Below are 18,307 nucleotides of genomic sequence, written 5' to 3'. Positions count from 1 at the left end.
ATGGGAATCAATTCTGCATCTTTTATATTTTTATACTTTTTACTGTCTTTATGATCAACACCATCATCATCATCACCATCAATATCATCATAAATTCATAGCTCTTAGTTTTATTATCATCCATTTATCGTCACAATCAAATCGTCAACATCATCATTATCTTTATCAAGCATTATCATCCTAATCATATCATTATCGCCATCATCGTAATGCACCCTCCCCCACCTCCAGTCAAAACTCTTCTTCGGAGTATGTAGGAGGAAAAGAATCCAAGATCCAAGATCATCGTCATTATCATTATCATTATCGCCATCATCATCATCATCATTTGATCATCTTCGCCATCACCACCAACATCATCATTACCAATCCACCACCATTATCTGTAACTAAGGTATAACATGGCCTAAAGTGTTGAACATATCACATTGCAAACATTTAGTCGGCACAATCACCAAAAAGCTTAGACATTATACATTAACTCAAACTCTACCTGCAGATCTGAAATGGTTTTTCGGCCCATGCTCCCGGAGTCTGTGGACTGTCTAGAAGCCAGCTCTTCGCTCTCTCCCATCTTCATAAGAAAGCCGAACGGGTTTGCAGTGAAAAGCGACGCCATCGAGGTTCCTGACTGTCCAAGATACTCAGTAATATGATGCATTTCTAACTTTTCTTTGAAATTAACGAGAAGTTTTTCATCTAGACTCTATCCCCGTTTTATTGGAAAGGATACCCTTGATAAATGAATGGGCGGGAAAACCAAAAGTATCAATAAAACACATGTGCGCGCATAATATACTGCGTCCACATGTTGCTATGGGCAATCATTTCTTCAATGCGTCTTTTTATGACGTGAGCTGCGCCAGTGCGCATGCCCCTCTGGGTGTGTTAAGAAACGCATTATGACGTCACAATTAAAGAGTAAATGCATTTTAATTTAGTTTGTTGATAATGATATGATACCCCGAACTTGAATCTTACGTTTGCTAATTATTGTTGAGGTTCAAAATGATAATTTTCAGTCATGGTGTATCGTTCGTTTTGCGAAACAAAATAGTAAATATCTTTCTCTTAGCGTATAAACAAAAATGCGCTATAATACGGGAAAGGCTAAAATCACGACTCCAATTTCGACCAATCAGATGGCTAAATTTCTAAAGAGAGGTATTTAATACCTACTACGATGTTGGACAATTTTCGCCCCATCAGAATGTGTTTTTATCCCCCCCCCCTCCCCCTCCCTTCTTAAAAATGGCATAGCGATGCTTCTGAGCTAAATGAATACCAACGCTTGTTCTCAAAAGGCCCTGCCCCTTTTACTCTCTCTCTCTCTCTCTCTCTGTTTACCGTTCTCTCTTATTCTTTCATTCTATCTCTCAGAATCAAGATGAAACTTCTTCTGGCATTCCCTTACTCTCACCCCATTTTCTCCCCCTTTCTTTTTTTCTTTCGCTCATCCCTTCTCAAAATATTTGTACAACTTCTTTCTTTCGCAGTCTCTCGCCACTCCCCCCCCCCCCCTCTCTCTCTCTCTCTCTCTCTCTCTCTCTCTCTCTCTCTCTCTCTATTTCCTCCTTTCTTTCTTGTTTCATATCCTCTCATAACATGTATGTACATGTACAGTACTTCTACGTTGATTCTTGGTAACTCATTATGGTATCGCGCCTAGTGTATAACTTCTTCCTTTCGGGACCCAACCCCCCCCCCCCCCTTCTCTCTCTCTCTCTATCTCTCCTCCATTTCCCTCCTCCATTCCCCCCCCCCCCCTTTCTACCCCTCTGTATATCTCTGCCCCCACATTTCTCCCTCACTGTCTCTTTAAAGTTTGAACTACCATTGCATCATTTCCCCCTTTTACCACTCTCGTGACATTAGATTTACATTTATGTCACTTTCTTTCCTTACATTCTGTAAAAAAAAATAGATTAGACTTATGATATATTCAATTAATTGAATAATAACTGCTTTGTTTGATGATACATGTATTTAATTGATGACAAGTTTATAAAAGTTGAACACATTTTACAAAAATAAGTTCTTCGTCATATTTTTCAGGGAATGATCTGGGCTTTACTCAAACAATATTGTTGCCCGTTAAAATTATGGAGTAGATTTTGTTTTGACTGAAGTCACTTTACGTTTTACACATAACTTTTAATATCACAATTACAGCAATTCATAGCAAAGTTTGCAAATTACATAATCTAAATAATTTTCTGTCCACAGGAATTAGATAATGTAGAATCAGATTCTATATATATATATATGCAAACTCCTAATCATGAAAGCAGGTAACTTTCAAAACCAACAAAGATTTTACCATTTTCAAAATTCTTTGTCATTTCATATTTCTCCTAAAATAATTGTTGTTTTTCTTCAAGTTTCCAACAAAAAAAAACCCAAACCTGATATTTCTTACATACACTGTATCATAATGAAATGAAAAACTTGCTCTATTGGAAGAGCACTTATTCCAATGTTTTTACATGGCAAGTAGGAAAATGTTACTTTTCTTTATTGTTTCACAAAAAGTTGAAAAATAACATTTAGCATGAAAGGAAAATGGAATTTCAGTAGGACCTACTGACATTTTTTCATGAAACATGATACAAATGAGCTGTATAAAAAACGACAATTAGTAGATTTTACATGTAAATATGTATCACATTATAACATCTAATGTAATCTAGGTAATATACTACCAACCGATGATTTTTTTTTTTTTTTTAATTGAACATTTACAAATATGGGAAACAGTTTACCTACAGATTCATGAAATATGTTATTAAAACAAAGCAAAGACAAATACATGTCTATAATTTCTAACAAGACTGATCAAGTAACCTTGCTTTAGACAACTTCATAGAGTATTTCTTTTTCCTCAATTAAAGCATTAATTAATCAATGCATGTGATCATTGCGACAAAAAGATTTTTTAATATTATACTGTATATTAAAAAAAAGTTTGAATAAAGAAATGTCTCAAAATATAGGAAGGGAATTTTGCTTACATGTACATGTATAACATTGATTGTTAAACTGTTCCCAGCCTTTATACTTACCACATTCAAGATATAAACTACATAAACCCATCAATGACCTACAATATATCATCAGGTCATTGTTACTACATAGTACACACTATCATATTCCAGTAGCAAAAAAAACAGCAAGTGAAAAAATATCCTCCATTTCTCAAAGTATTGCTTTTTAGAACCTGATGTCTCTCTTACTTGATCATTCTTAGACCGTAGCGGAGCATCATCAACAGACTGGAATGATACAAAATGACAAGAGAACCTTTAAAACATCTTGTACAGAGAGCTTAAGAGGGCAAAGACAAAGAACATCTTGTCTTGCATATGATTTATTGAGTTTGTTATTACAATTTTGAGAAATTGGTGAAATGAATGATTCTGCGGGTCACATGCAAGGTATCTGTGGAAAACAGGCTGCATATATCATTCAAATTTGCACCAATACAAGAGAAATATCCAAATGATTAAAGAATACAGTTGGGATCATTACTTTGAAAAAAAAATTCTTATTCTACTTCAACATTTTCTGTCATTTGGATATCACACCCCTTTCCACTTGTCAAATCAAATCAAATCAATTTAATTCAATCAAGGTTTGTTAAAACATGACTGTCAATCATAGATGGAATTGTATTTTAACAGTGTAAGTAAAATACAATATTTCTACAAATTGCAACAATACAAAAACATGCAAATTAGAATGCAAAGTCACATAAAATATATAACATTCATACAATTGGGAAAAAAAAGCATTCAAAAGACTGTGTTAAAGATACTATGTCCCTTTTGCAGCCAACATCAAATTCTGTAGAACTTTGCAGGAATTATGAATATGTCATGTATGTCCTATCTGTGAAATTTACGTTAGCTGTCTCCTAGTATTCAAATTTTGCAATGAAACCGTTTACTTGCTAGACTTCACTGTCAGACACGATTGAGTGACTGACTGGCATTTTTCTTCTTTGGTAATAACATACATAAAATGAGCTGTAAAGGGTACATGAGCATTTGTCTACATCAATAACCCACTTCTTTTAATGGCTAAAATTAAACTGATTGACTCTTTGAGCAGCATAAAACGTATGACCATTTGGTACAATGGTCTGAAAATCAGACTATGACTTACTGGCTCTGTAGCTCTTAAGTCGATTTGACAACTAAAAGTCGTTATTTTTCCACTGAAGGACATTTTCAAGCCCCCCTTTTTCTAGGGAGTTCTAAATTAGTATTATCTTTCAAATGACGTTGGAATTTAACCTTTTCATTTTTTTGGCCTGCAAATGGGGCATACCGTAGTACCTTTAAAAGCATTATCACAAATCTACTTGAATGCTAAACCTCAGGAAACTAAATTCAAATAAGTTTGCATTGTGTGAACTCACCTCAATGCTGCCACTAGTCCAGCAGGCATGAATTTGCCACTGTTAGAAAATCTGTAACCCATGACACCTGTTAACACCACAGATGTTCCTGAAATTAGAAAACAATAAAGGTCTTTCATTGATTATCAAGGTCTATTTGGCAGATCATCATGTACAGTCCACTGTATTTGTAGTTTTGAACATGCAGCAGCAGTTCCATTTGATTCTGAGTAACCTCCCCCCCCCCCCCCCCCCCCCCAAAAAAAAAAAAATTAAAAAAAAATTATATACTGTATACAAATCCTGGATCCACTCCGACATTACTATGAGAACTCAAATCATATTTAAATTTTAAATGCATTTTTCAGACTCTACTCTTCATAAGAATCCCATATACGTTCAAACCTGCTTCAGTGATCACCTGTGGCTATAGAAAGACCACATCTTTAATTTCCCATGAAAATAATATCTCATTGAAATATGTACAAAGGAACCTGTACATAAAGACGTTTATCAGCATGTACAGAAGGAGGTTAAGGAACCTGTACGGCTGTACCTGTATACACTATGAACACGACTGACAAAGAAAGCGGACAAAATATACAGTTCCTCATGTAGACAAAGGAACATCCCTTCACTGCTATTATGTAAAAATGTGTAGAACAGGTGTCACATGCATATTCACCTTTTTACATAATAGCAGTGAAGGGATGTTCTTTTGTCTACCTGAGGAACTGTATATTTTGTACGCTTTCTTTGTCTGTCATGTTCATAGTGATATACAATGTACAGACCATCTTCCTCTGAAGACCACTTTTCTTGTCTCCCTTGATCAGTTTTATTTACACTTTTTCTCGCTTTACATTATTTTGTATACAAAGAGTGAAACAAAGTTTAGAAATTCAATGACAAGTGATTGAAAGACAAAAAGCCCAAAAAAGTAATTGGGAAACGGAGGAACACAGCAAGAAGCAAATGACGGGAGACACAGAGAAAAATGGTATGAAAAAGAATATGGAATAAAGACACTTCATTGATTAATCAATCATAATGTTTCATAGTGTACTTACCAAAGATGACAAAGAAGTCGTTAGGATTTTTAGATGTGAGGGATGCACCGTAGCCTGCCATAGCGCCAAACAGAAGGCCAGACGCTAGGGACATGGTGCTACCTAAAAAGTACCAAAAAAATAGAAAATTATCACACAGGACTTTCAGTAGAGCAAATCTTTCATTTAATACCATAACATTGTTAGAATTAGAAATCTAAACAAATTCAGATCCTCACTACACAGAAATACAGTGTAATTGCAAATAAATATCAAATTCTCATCTGAATTTTTTTATTTTTATTTAAGGGTAACCCATTCAAGTTCATTTGTATGACAGCAAAAATAATAAAAAAAGACTGGAAAAATCTTGGAATATATTGGACCAATACAAAAAAGGTTATGAGTGTTGGAAATATGAGATCCCTTAATCTATGTGGACAGTAAGTTGGCAATTTGGTCAGTGGATTGTGACATATTTATGGACCACTCTCCCATTTGTCTCGTACAAAAATATCACAAATTGGGAAATGTAATAACAGTATATTGTGGGTAGCAAATGTTTAAGGTACTCTAAGAAGAAAAAACACCTCCTCCCCCCTCCAGAGTTATACATTAAAAAAAGGGCAATTTTAGTCATTTTGGAAAAGTTGTCTGGCAGACCGGCACCTTGTTACAGCGACACTGCTGATTAAGCCTATTTGAAGCGCCCATACGTACACTGTACATTTATTTACATATACATTACTTGGTCTATTACAACTATTAAAAAAAATTCATAACTGTCTTTATTATTTTTTGTCCAATTTCATTCAAACTTCACCTGTCTGCTTCTCTGATTTTCATGCTTTCTTTCATTGTAGTTTACCATAAAGGTTGGATTTCCCTTAACAAAAGAATGAAAAATTTTCTCTTCTTCTTCATGCAGCAACAATTATTGGCAATGGCATGCCAATCATGCATCAATGACAATGTCAATTCAAATCTCAATGTCTATCTAGATCTAGATCTAGTTACAAAAAATACAAATAGGTCTAACTTACTAGTTACACATGTAGTCTACTTACTCTTGTTAATGTTAACTTTATTCATGCAAGTGTACATGAGTAGAGAGTATGAAATATATTTTAGGTAAAATACATTGACACTTTTAATGTTATTGTTTGTAGGCCAGCTAGCCAATACAACAGGAGTAGGTCAGTAAGGACGTCAATAAATAATGATGATCCGAGGCCAAAGGGCAAGGGGCAAGTAGTAGTAGTGAGTTGCCGCAAGCTGATGACGGGCCTGGAGACTCGCCCTGGCGTGGCGACGCTCTGCACTGCACTGCACGGCGTATAGCTGGCACAGCAGCCAGGCCCACCCCAGGGTCCACATTGTGTCAGTACAGTATTTAAATAGTAATATATCTGAGAAATGAAAGAAAACATTACCTGCTTTTAGGTATCCCATTGCTCCACCGATGGCGATGAGAGCCGCATATCCAAAACCAAGAATATCAGTCATGACTTAAATTTTTGTTGGAAATTTGATGTTCAATATTTGACGATGTTTACGTGGGTTTACTGTACGTATGTGCACTATTGTATATTATAGCCTATTTTCCAGGCGAGATAGGAGTTTTTTCTTCTTATTTAAAAATAGATGAACAAAACTGGATCTAAGAAGTAATCTAAAAAGAAAAATTGATATGATAAAAATGTTCGAATTTTCTAAAGTATCTTTCCTTTTATTCAAATCTTTACTCAATGACAAGAAAATATATTCTCCTGAATTTAGGCTAAAGAATTTTTTACTATGGAACGCTATTTACGATATTTTGATCTTTACACACGATCGCCATACCACACATATTGTGACTCGATGAAGTATCACATGATATACTTATGATTTTAGATAATATATGTCTATATAATGTAAGTAACTTGAATATTTACATATAGGCCTACCGTGTTTGAAATAGTTTTTAGTCAATATATTTCTGATGTATATATTTTTTTAAATTTTTATATAGCCCTATTGTTTTTAATTTATTTTGACCCATAGCCATCCGTGATAGTAATTCGACAACTAAAACAGTGTAAATTCAAAAGAGGTAGTTCCTGATTAGGCAAGTAATATTGGAAATAAAATTTGTATTAGTAGGCCTAAGCTGAAGTAAGCATTTTAAAGTCTATGCCATGTCAGGTAGTAAAAGAAAAAAATACCAGCATGTTTTATATCATACCAGTATATCCCATTCTGGCTTCCCTGGTGTCATATGCTACCATTCTCTCTCTCTCTCTCTCTCTCTCTCCCTCTCCCTCCCTCGCTCTCTCACTCTCTCTCCCCTTTCTCTCTCTCTCTCTCTTTCTCTCACCCTCTCTCTCTCTCTCTCTCTCCCTTTCTCTCTCTCACTCTCCCGTTCTTTCTCTCTCTCTCTCTCTCTCTCTCTCCTATGTTGATTTTTCCTGTGTGTCTTTTCTCACTCCTAATCATTGCTGTATCTCCGTCGTCTTATCCTCAGCCTCTGTCTGTCTTTCTCCCCCACCCCCCCCCCCCCTCTCTCTCTCTCTCTCTCTCTCTATCCCTCTTTCTTTTAGCTGCCCTGTCTCATTTTCTCCGTCTCCCGCTCGCATCCCTTATCTTTTTTATCACTTGTATTTTCCCTCCGATACCCCTCCCCCTAAATATATAAATACCTTCTTATCAATCTATCTATCTCTCAGTACCAGACTCTTTGTAGATTGTCTAATTTTCTTTTCACTGCCCCTCGTCGCCTTTCTCGATCATTCTTTATTTGTTCGACCCACCCCCTCTCTCCATCTCTCTCTCTCTCTCTCTCTCTCGTATCCCAAATTGTCCCTCCCCATACTCTCATTTTCTTCTTTTATTCATCCGACCCCCCCCCCTCCAATACGACGAATATTAATTTTCGCTTTATTCAGTCATAAATTTCGTTCGTAGGCATATTATAATGAGAGAAGGTTTGTAATACCATCCAACTTCATTGCAAAGAGATTCCTATATGTTTTCAATATTATTTCATGAGTTATAAGAAAACATTATTGCAAACAATTTCGTTGTTATAAAAGCTTTAGAAGAGAAACAACACAAAATATGAGGTTCATATACACAAACTTTATTCGTTACAAAAATAGGCAAAGCTACTTTACAACAGCTAGAGTATAACGCACAGAGTGTGATATAGGATAACTATCTGATAACTAGAAGCTATGTGATTTCAATTCATTTAATAATATAAGATGTTTTTAAAGGATTCTTTGGTATATAGATTTCTATTCAAAATTTCTCTAACACAGATAACTCAACTGATAGATTACCACCCATCGCTATTTTTTTGTTAATCTACTGAAAATATCCATTTCTAAACAGCTGCATTTGTTATTTACATTACCTTTAATGGTTGCATATGAATATAATTCCACGAATTTGTAATGCCCTCAACATGAATGATTCTGTCAATATACGGCGATTAATATGAACCCTGTACGTTCATTTAGAGATCAATAATAAACGTATTTAAACCATTCAATATTTTTGAAATATGCATCATGCATAGTTCTATAAATTGAATTGAGTTCTGAGTGTCAATGACAAGTTCATTGTCACACAGTTTGTCACTATGTGTCAGTCACAGGTTGAGTGTCACACAGTGTGTCTCTGAGTGTCAGTGACAGGTTGAGTGTCACACAGTGTGTCTCTGAGTGCCAATGCCTTGTTGAGTGTCACACAGTGTGTCTCTGAGTGTCAAACAGTATGTCTCTGAGTGCCATGCAATGACAGGTTGAGTGTCACACAGTATGTCTCTGAGTGTCAATAACGGGTTGAGTGTCACGCAGTGTGTCTCTGAGTGCCAATGACAGGTTGAGTGTCACACAGTGTGTCTCTGAGTGCCAATGACAGGTTGAGTGTCACACAGTGTGTCTCTGAGTGCCAATGACAGGTTGAGTGTCACACAGTGTGTCTCTGAGTGCCAATGACAGGTTGAGTGTCACACAGTGTGTCTCTGAGTGCCAATGACAGGTTGAGTGTCACACAGTGTGTCTCTAAGTGCCAATGACAGGTTGAGTGTCACACAGTATGTCTCTGAGTGCCAATGACAGGTTGAGTGTCACACAGTGTGTCTCTGAGTGTCAGTGACACACAGTGTGTCTCTGAGTGCCAATGACAGGTTGAGTGTCACACAGTGTGTCTCTGAGTGCCAATGACAAGTTGAGTGTCACACATTGTGTCTCTGAGTGCCAATGACAAGTTGAATGTCACACAGTGTGTCTCTGAGTGTCAGTGACAGATTGAGTGTCACACGGTGTGTCTCTGAGTGTCACACAGTATGTTTCTGAGTGTCAATGCCAGGTTGAGTGTCACACAGCGTGTCTCTGAGTGTCAGTCACAGGTTGAGTGTCACACAATGTGTCTCTGATTGTTACACAGGTTGTCTAACAGAGTGTAACAGTGCGATACAATGAGTTACAGTTCAAACATTCTGAAGGCATAAAAAATAGACGTGAATGTGTCAGCGTGTTATAACTAGCGTGAAAACACAGTGTGACATAATGTAGGCACAGTATTTTGATATAGTCACCAGAGTGTTTTCAAATAGTCACTCTATTAACATGTTTCTTCTCTGTAATAGGGCTTGCTTATGGAATATCCTCCATTTCGAGGGCGCGCTGTTCTTCTATTCAGTCCAGAGTTGAATGTTGAAGGATGTCATAGTCGTCTGAACTCGATAGTTTTTGAGCGACTAGAGCTGGCTCAGAGTTCCTTGATGCCTTATCCACTACAGCATATTCTACTTCCGACGGTCGTAAACCCCTCGGCATTGTCGATGAGGGTTTCCTATTTTTAATATCTACAGGTTTGATTGTATCGAGTGCTTTCTTGTCGTTATACTCTTCATCAAGGGATGAATACTTGCGCAGTTGTCCTCGAGGAGACATCTGGGACAAAATGGAAGACACGGATATCCTTGGAGTGGTCTTCGAGCTCTTTTCTGTTCCATTTACGTTTACGTAACTTGGGCTGCTCGCGCTCCCTTCAGAAGAAAGTGAAAGGTCTTTGGCGGAGCATTTCTTGCTCTTTGCTATCAGGAGTTTCTTGTGATCTACATAGGAGTATGAATGGTCCATGTTGTTGACAACATCTTCTGTCTCAAAGGTGTCATCATTTGCGAAATCATACTTGAATTGCATATCACTTTCGTTCCCAATGGTGGCGTAGTCTGCATAAAGAACAGATGGAAAGGGGACACTCTCAATCCTTGGCCTTCTCCTGGAATCTGGAAGTGTTTTGGATTGCGTTCGTCCTTCGAAATAAACACTATCGTAATCACCATTCCGCGAGTTACCGGCCCGAAGTTGCGGTTCTTGGCTAATTCTGGCAATGGCTGGCAAAGTTCTAAACTGGTTTTGTTTATCTCCTGGTATATCGCTCGGGAGACACGACGTTCTACTCTTGAAGTCTAGATCTGATACCGTGGCATAGTCTCCACTTTCTAAACGGCCGCCATTTTGACATTCGTCTGTCCCGATGTCAAGTTGATTCTCGTGAAATTCCATCTGCGATAGGTGCGGGAACACGCTTGCGTATTCCCGAGAAACTGGTGATCTTATCTTACCACGTTTCTCCCTTGTTTCAGCCAAAGTGGAGGATTGCTCAAGCTTTTTATCTTGAATTTCAGTTGCTCCACCCCCGATCTCGCAATACGATGCCTGATGAACTGGGGAATACACTCCAGCATCAAACTCGAATCCGTGTTTAAAAGGGCAAAGACCTGTCCCTGAGATGTATATTCCAGACTTGTGTGGCTCATCGTACAGTTCTTGTCCTAGGACACCTTCGACAGGCTGTCCTACAACCCGACTTGCCATAGGTACTGCATTTCCACCCGACTCATTGCTTGTTTCAAACCCTGACGCATCGCTGTACGTTGCCTCCTCGCTTGCGTCCCCGATGTCGCCGCTCTTGGTCGTAGCGATCGTAGCGAAGCTACCTTCTTTCTTGAGGCCTGCGTTGAGAGACGCGTACTCGTCCTCGTTTCGTCGTTGCATCTCCTTGAAAGTCAGTCCCAAATAGGTGGAGAAATCACTTCGTTCTCCGCCTCCGCCTCCTCCTCCGCCGAAGGTGCTTTCAAATTCACTCTCAGAGACATGAGAGAGTCCGCTGTAGACGGCTGAGTCACCGATAGAGTTCATAGGATCTAGGTAGGTTGTGTCCATGACGATCTCCACCGAGGAGGACAATGCGTAAGGAGATGGGTCCTCCATGATTGATGCCTTTTTACGTCGACGTCTGAAACAAAAATAACCGAAGAGAAATTTTCAATATTTTGGTCAAGGTATTATGTTCCACGGTATAAGGATTTACAGGTTTGTAAAATAATTGTAGAACTTTGAGAATATGATTTAACATTTGGAACTTTTAGAAGAACATTACATTAAGTTCAACCGTCACAGGCCAATTCTATCTTTTCCTGATTTATTTCACAAATAATTTTATCATACCCCCCTCTTACTTTGTAGAGCTATTGTAATACATTTCGTATAGAGGTTTATACACATAAATACAATCAAACTTGTATATAGCGACCGCCCAATGGAAACACAAAGAATCATGGTCTTTGTAGACAGATTCCTTTAGTACATGTTTCAATGATTTTTAAGGGGGAAAAAAATGTGGTCTTTGTAGAGAGACCTTACCGGACCTTACCAAATGCCAGACTTTGTTTAACTTTGTTTAACCAGCCATATTCATAGGTTTTCAGTGGTTTACCTGTAGAGTAACGAAACGAAGAGAAGCACGGCTGAGCACACTAGAAAGAGAAGACCGCCCCCTGCTGCCAGCCCGGCAATAGTTGCTGTATTAATAAGTGTACAAAAAAGAAAAAATATCGAAATATTAGTTGGTCTAATTTCAATTTGTTCTAATTTTCAATAAATAAGTCCACTTCCCATTAACTTAAAGGTCTATGGATCATTTAGTCTAATTTTCAGAGGTCTCACATTCCAAGTTTGTATAATGCTCACTATGAATACTATCCAAACGGTCTAATAAACATTTACTCATAAATAATAACAATCATCAAATCAAGAGTCACTTAATCATGGCATTGCCATTTCGATAGTCAACTTTTGACATAAGAAAAGATTACAGTGAATTGATCTGCTTTAAATATTTTTTTCTTCTTCATGGAATCCGTTCAACATTTGATTTTGTAAGGAGTGCCACTCCCATGAGGCAAGCCAAAATAAAATGAAGTTCATGTGCAATTAGAAATCCCCCACATAAATGAGTCACAGCATTATCTCTCGAGTGGAAAATCGATCGATGGGTGTCAGGGGAATTTCCCCAACTCAGAACGACATACCCTGCCGTCTTACTGGAGTCAGGGAAGGGGCTAGGAGGGAAGTAGTGTTAATGTACCGACAAAAATTAAAGAAAGCTATACATTTAGCAAGGAAATTTTTTATGTTCTGAAACTGCTCCCAAATCAATGTTGTGTAGATAATCTTGAACAGGGTCCTGTATCATGACCAAAAAAACACGTAGATGGTTACAATTGATGGGTATCGATCTCCCCAAGTTTATTGTATCTCCTTCAACGATGTTCAATCAATCTTAACTTTACAATCAGTAATTATTTACGATTAATTCTATGATAAATAAATAGATGCGAATGGCAAGATAATTATGATTGATTGCAGGAAGACTGGAGATACAATGGATATTACAATTGATTGTAAGCCTTTGTTTATGCTACTAGGCCCATAAAGGAGTTTATATGATGAAATACAGGGCCGGATTATCCCCCATGCGACCCCTGGTTGACACCAATGACGACCCTGCGACCCTTCTTCTCGGAGCAACGTTCAGATGCATTGGGAAGTAATGCAAGTATGACCGATTATTGACAGGTTCCTGGGCGGCTAGTCCAGGGGCTAATGCTCTCGAATCATTATGAGTAAGCCAGCTATTTCTGTCAAATTTCTTCCCATTCTTCCTCTTTCTAACAAAAAACTGGGCCCCGTCTTTTAAACAGTTCCGATTAATCGCAAATTATTTGCGATTGATATCTATCGTAACTATGTACATAAGAGATACGAGAGTGCAGACTGATCCGAATCAATCGCAACTCTTTATATTAAAGGTAAAGACCAGTTATGGTCATGCGATTGGATTGTGAAAGAAACGTTGTGGAATCGATCAGAAAAGGTTGATCATCTGGCATCTAGCATCTGCAAGGTTCTGGAATCATCAAAATGATAAGAAATTTGGCCCATTCTTTGTAAAGTTACAAGCACTATACACAGAAAGATGTATATGGGACTACCCTATATCTCTCACAGACCAAGAGAGAAACAAATTTACCAAATATATGAATTAGTAGGCGGTTTCCCGGCAAATTTGTTATCATCATGTATTAGTCAAAACATATTCTTTCACATGATTGGTAATGAGAGCTTCCATTTCATTTTTTGAAATTGGGGCGTTTCCAATACTGGTCTTTACATTTAAAGACAGGGCCCTAGTCTTCTGAACCCTCGTTTTATATAACTTTTGTAATCACATTCTTTATTTTCATTCACTTTTCCGTTTCTAATTTTTAGATCTTGGAATTATGATCTTCATTTTTTTTCCCACTAAAATTCAATTTTTCCTCTTTTCCTTTTAAAGTCTATTCTTTTGTTTACGTTTAATTTCTTGCTTTGTATTTTTTTGTTTTTCTCGTGAAAAGGTACTATTATTCTTCTCGACCAGATTTTCCTTACTCTAATATACATTTTCCTTTTCTTTCCTCCTCCCTTCCTTCCCTCCTCATCCTTCCTTCCTCTTCATCCTCATCATCTTCACCATGAAAACCACAAGTGCCACAACTACTATCACCATCATCGTCATCGTCATCGTTACACTTATCATGCTCTCCTTGTCACATGTTTCATACCCTTTATCCAATACGATTAATCATTATATTATATCTTAAAATTTAATAGCAGCTAGAATAAACAACCAAAGAATAATAATCTTACATGTTGAAATTTTTTGTCCTGTAAGCTGTATAACAACCATGGTCGTTGAGGGCTGGTCCTGGCCAATGGTCATCGTAGGTGGCGCCCCCCTCTCTGTCGTAGATATCTTGAATGTCCGAGGACCTCTTGTGGAAGCGGCTTTCGTTGCTTCCGGTGTTGCAACAGAGGTTGTGATGGGTGACGATGTGGCTATGGTGGTCGCAACTGTTGTTGTCGGGGCTGATGTTGGTTGCAAGATAGCTGTTTTTATCATTTGAAAAGAGAAAACATTAAACAGATTGAGTTAGACACACATAAATGAGATCTTTAGAATTAAACGGAAGAACAAGCCCGCGAAGGCTTTCGAAAAATCAAATTAGGAAAATGTATGTTTCTTTTTTTTTCTCCACCTTTTCAATATAGTTACGCTTATTACAGTGCCTTGTTATGTAATCTCGACCTGATTTCTCGGGGGTATATAACATTGTATGAATATAGCCATTGAGTTGTTTTCTTGAAGAAGAAAAAGCACGTTGTGATTGTTTTAAAGATGACTGTCGCACACAGCATTCCATAATCATGACGCCGATCATTTCAATAAGCACATTTACACCACCGTCTAAACCTTGATATGTTACAGCAACTTCCACAGTTAGTAGCATCACGATGTTTCTTTGTAGTGTAAAGTGGTCTAATTAAGGACTTGCCGTCTGGCAATATGAAGGTTAACCGACTGAGAACGTGTCTATAAAAAGCTATCTGTTATTGAAGGGTTTTGTCTTGAGAATTCTGAATCAGTCGTAACTAAACCCCGCTTTTCTTCCCAACCTTGACCATGGCCTGTATTCCATGTGCTCTTGAATCTGGACTTACAATAAGAACAAAATAGGTCAGGTTAATAATAGCCTCATCCTACGACTTCAGTCCGACCGGCGACATTGTTTCCATAGTTCATGTCTCCAAAGGTTTCCTGGCCAATAAAGTTTGGTGTAAATGTGCATTGGAAAACACTACTTAGGTTAGACCTCGAAAATGCCGAGCAGAAGCGACATTCGACAAAAGAGAATAGACAGGCCCAAAGGTTGACTCGGGGGGGGGGGGGGGGGGGGGGGGGGGGGGGGGAGAGGGAGGGAGGGGGGTGAGGTGGGATGGACCTTTGTGGTAAATGAAGGAAAGAATGATACAGGGAGGGTAATGAGGATCTTCACGACTGTATTTGGAGTGCATCCCAGAACAAATACCATCCCAATTAGAGCAATTTTACTCTCTGGACCAATCCAGAAAAGTACCTTAATAATTTCAAACGAACCAATCTCTTGGACCATCTCAATGCGCACACCATCCTTTTGGCAGTTACCTACATGACGGTCAATCTTCTCGGATCCAGAAGGACGCTAACTCATTATACTTCAGCACAGATTTAACCCCCTTCTTGCACTGAGGCAATTATGAGTAGTTTGCCAGCGCGGGAAAGTGGTTAATGTCGTAGATTTCTAAATCGTACCTGCCAAACAGAAAACTGGGAAAAGGGAATTGTTGTTTGGTGGAAGTCGGTCGAAGTTTTATGGTCGATAAGGGTAAATGAGGATTACTCGTGGGGGTGATACTGTAACAATAATTTCACCATAAGTTAAGAGTACAAGAGCAGTTATTGCATCGTTGACAACCCTAGGCCTCTCCCCGAACAAAACCAATAGGAAGTATATATTTATTTCAGACCACCCCTTCCTGTCTGTTTGTCAACTTGTATGCCAGTTTCTCTTTCTTTGTTTATATATATATATATATATCTATATATATTTGTCAACGCATAGAATCGGGTAACCTGTCGAGTGATGGCACATACTTTTCATTCTAGTCAGAGCTCCAAGGATCACATCTAAGCACTGATCTGACCTAGTGACCTTGAAGATAAAAATGGCGGGAAGTTCCGCTCGTGCTCTTCGGCTTCCTTCTACAAACATCGACCTCTTAGAGGTGTTAGTAGTAGGTCCATGGTTTGACAGAGAAAATGTCTCAAAGGTACATCTCGATGGTTTGGGGAAGAGCTTTGTCATAATTTCCTGCCATGGACCGCCCTGAGCCTGCCGAGTGATTTTCTTGGATGTTAAGGAGCGGAAGTTGATATTTACCTGAATTAGGGAGGCTTTGGGGCACCAGCCCTATATGGGAGAATCTGGTAATTCGATATGACATTTCATGTAGCGTAAAATGTACTTCTTCCCTTCTTCCCGTGGCTGGAGTACACGTTACTATCAGAAAACCTCTCAAAAGACTTAGTTTAATTTAAGGGGAAGTCCACCCTGTCATTGAATTGGTTTTAATAGAAGCAGAATAATTAAAGGGACAGGTCAGTGAAGGTTCGGGCAAATTCCGATTAAACATAGGACACTTTTATTATCAATCAAACACAAATTGGTAACGCTTCGATGTATCTTCAACAATAAGGGATAGAGCAACGTCGATCTGGCGCTGCTCAGTGGCTGCCGGGCTCACGATCAATTGGGCAAAAAGAATTTCCATATTCTGTTTAACTTAATAAAACTTGGAGTGGACTTTAAAAGATTATTATTATTACTATTATTATTATTATTATTATCTTGCGACTTGCGAGCTCCTCTTCAATTATTAACCTGTACAGACAATTTAATTTACTTCAATTTTCTTCGTTATTGATGATGGAATAAGATTTTCTTCTTTACAGGGGTTAAATAGAAACATATTCAGGGTGCATGAATGATTGAAAATTATGTTGAAGGAAATTTTTTTAAATCTCGTTTGTTAGTACAATGCAAATAGGAGGGGAACACGCAAGATACGTCGCAGAGTTGCCAATTTGTGTTTGATTGATGGCAACTTCAAAACATCATAACTTTCTTATTTTTAATCGGAATTAGTTCAAACTTTCACTGATCTGTTCCAACTTAATATCAGGGTGTACTTCTCCTTTCATGAGACTGAAGGCTCACGAGACCGATAGTCATGATACCAGCCATATCGATCTCGTGGGCTGTCGGTCTACGGATGTCCCCGAATGAAACATGTTTTTTGTATATACTCGCTTGTTATATTTTCTCCTTTATCATAATAACAACCGGGTATATTACCGTGACAACCACCCCCGTTCAGCTAATCGCAACAATCACCCTAGATGATTAACACCGGACAGCTATCTCGAACAAACACCCCGGACAATTTCCCTCTGCCAGCTACTCCAGATAATGGTAATTTGAGCAAAGAGCGATGCGTAAGTAATGGGATTCTTCTTTTCTTTATTCGTCAAACTTCTCATATTCAACTTTTTAAAAACTACTTTGCTGTCGTCCTCTATTTGTTACCGAAAGCAAAAACGATGGTATTATAACGTGATGATGCTAAATGAAAATTGCAACTGTTTGAGATTTGACCTACTTATTGGTTTGTGTCATGTAATCTTCGGGAGAGTGACATGTAGTAATTTTTCACTGTTCATTTAACAGGTGTCATGATTGCTCTATCAACTGATGACGTTACTGTAGCTGTATTATTAAATGGAAGGTACATAGAGTGACGTCACAGAAGGCAAATGCCCGATTAGTTTCTCTGTCGTCATCACATCCTCACCTATACACCCTCCCCTCTCTCTCTCTCTCTCTCTCTCTCTCTCTCTCTCCCTCCCTCCCTCTCTCCTTTGCATGTGACCCTGTCTCCGCCTCTCTCTAATTACATAACCTCGATTTATATCATATCAGATGAACGTGAATTTGTTTAAACATTATAATGTGATGTCATAAGTATCGGCTTGCCATGAGTCCGAAATGAAACTGGTCCTGGGTATTGTGTTGAAATAAAGACTTTAAAAAGACTTCTTA

At 38.2% G+C, this 18,307-nt stretch overlaps 2 protein-coding genes across 2 annotated transcripts in view; both read right to left on the bottom strand.

Moving 5' to 3' along the window:
• Nucleotides 1–1,947: 1,947 nt before the first annotated feature.
• On the bottom strand, nucleotides 1,948–7,024 carry LOC115918203 (transmembrane protein 14C-like). The gene is made up of 4 exons (XM_030983192.1): nucleotides 6,882–7,024; nucleotides 5,470–5,571; nucleotides 4,421–4,508; nucleotides 1,948–3,272 (listed from the first exon to the last, which is right to left on the bottom strand). Exons 1-4 carry the CDS (start codon nucleotides 6,952–6,954, stop codon nucleotides 3,230–3,232), a joined length of 306 nt encoding a protein of 101 aa, XP_030839052.1. The 5' UTR covers nucleotides 6,955–7,024; the 3' UTR covers nucleotides 1,948–3,229.
• A 2,207-nt stretch (nucleotides 7,025–9,231) lies between these two features.
• The window catches only part of LOC115918566, a 29,717-nt gene continuing 20,641 nt past the window's right edge, over nucleotides 9,232–18,307 (bottom strand). Inside the window, exons 5-7 of the mRNA XM_030983191.1 lie at nucleotides 14,478–14,717; nucleotides 12,223–12,307; nucleotides 9,232–11,742 (exon numbers count right to left, since the gene is read on the bottom strand). Coding sequence (XP_030839051.1) covers nucleotides 10,134–11,742; nucleotides 12,223–12,307; nucleotides 14,478–14,717 — 1,934 coding nt within the window. The 3' untranslated portion in view covers nucleotides 9,232–10,133. The remainder of the gene's footprint in view (nucleotides 11,743–12,222; nucleotides 12,308–14,477; nucleotides 14,718–18,307) is intronic.

The sequence above is a fragment of the Strongylocentrotus purpuratus genome, unplaced genomic scaffold (genome assembly GCF_000002235.5).
Source record: "Strongylocentrotus purpuratus isolate Spur 01 unplaced genomic scaffold, Spur_5.0 spur5_scaffold_13, whole genome shotgun sequence".
Taxonomy (NCBI): Eukaryota; Metazoa; Echinodermata; class Echinoidea; order Camarodonta; family Strongylocentrotidae; genus Strongylocentrotus; species Strongylocentrotus purpuratus.
This window is presented reverse-complemented; position numbering and strand designations above follow the sequence as displayed.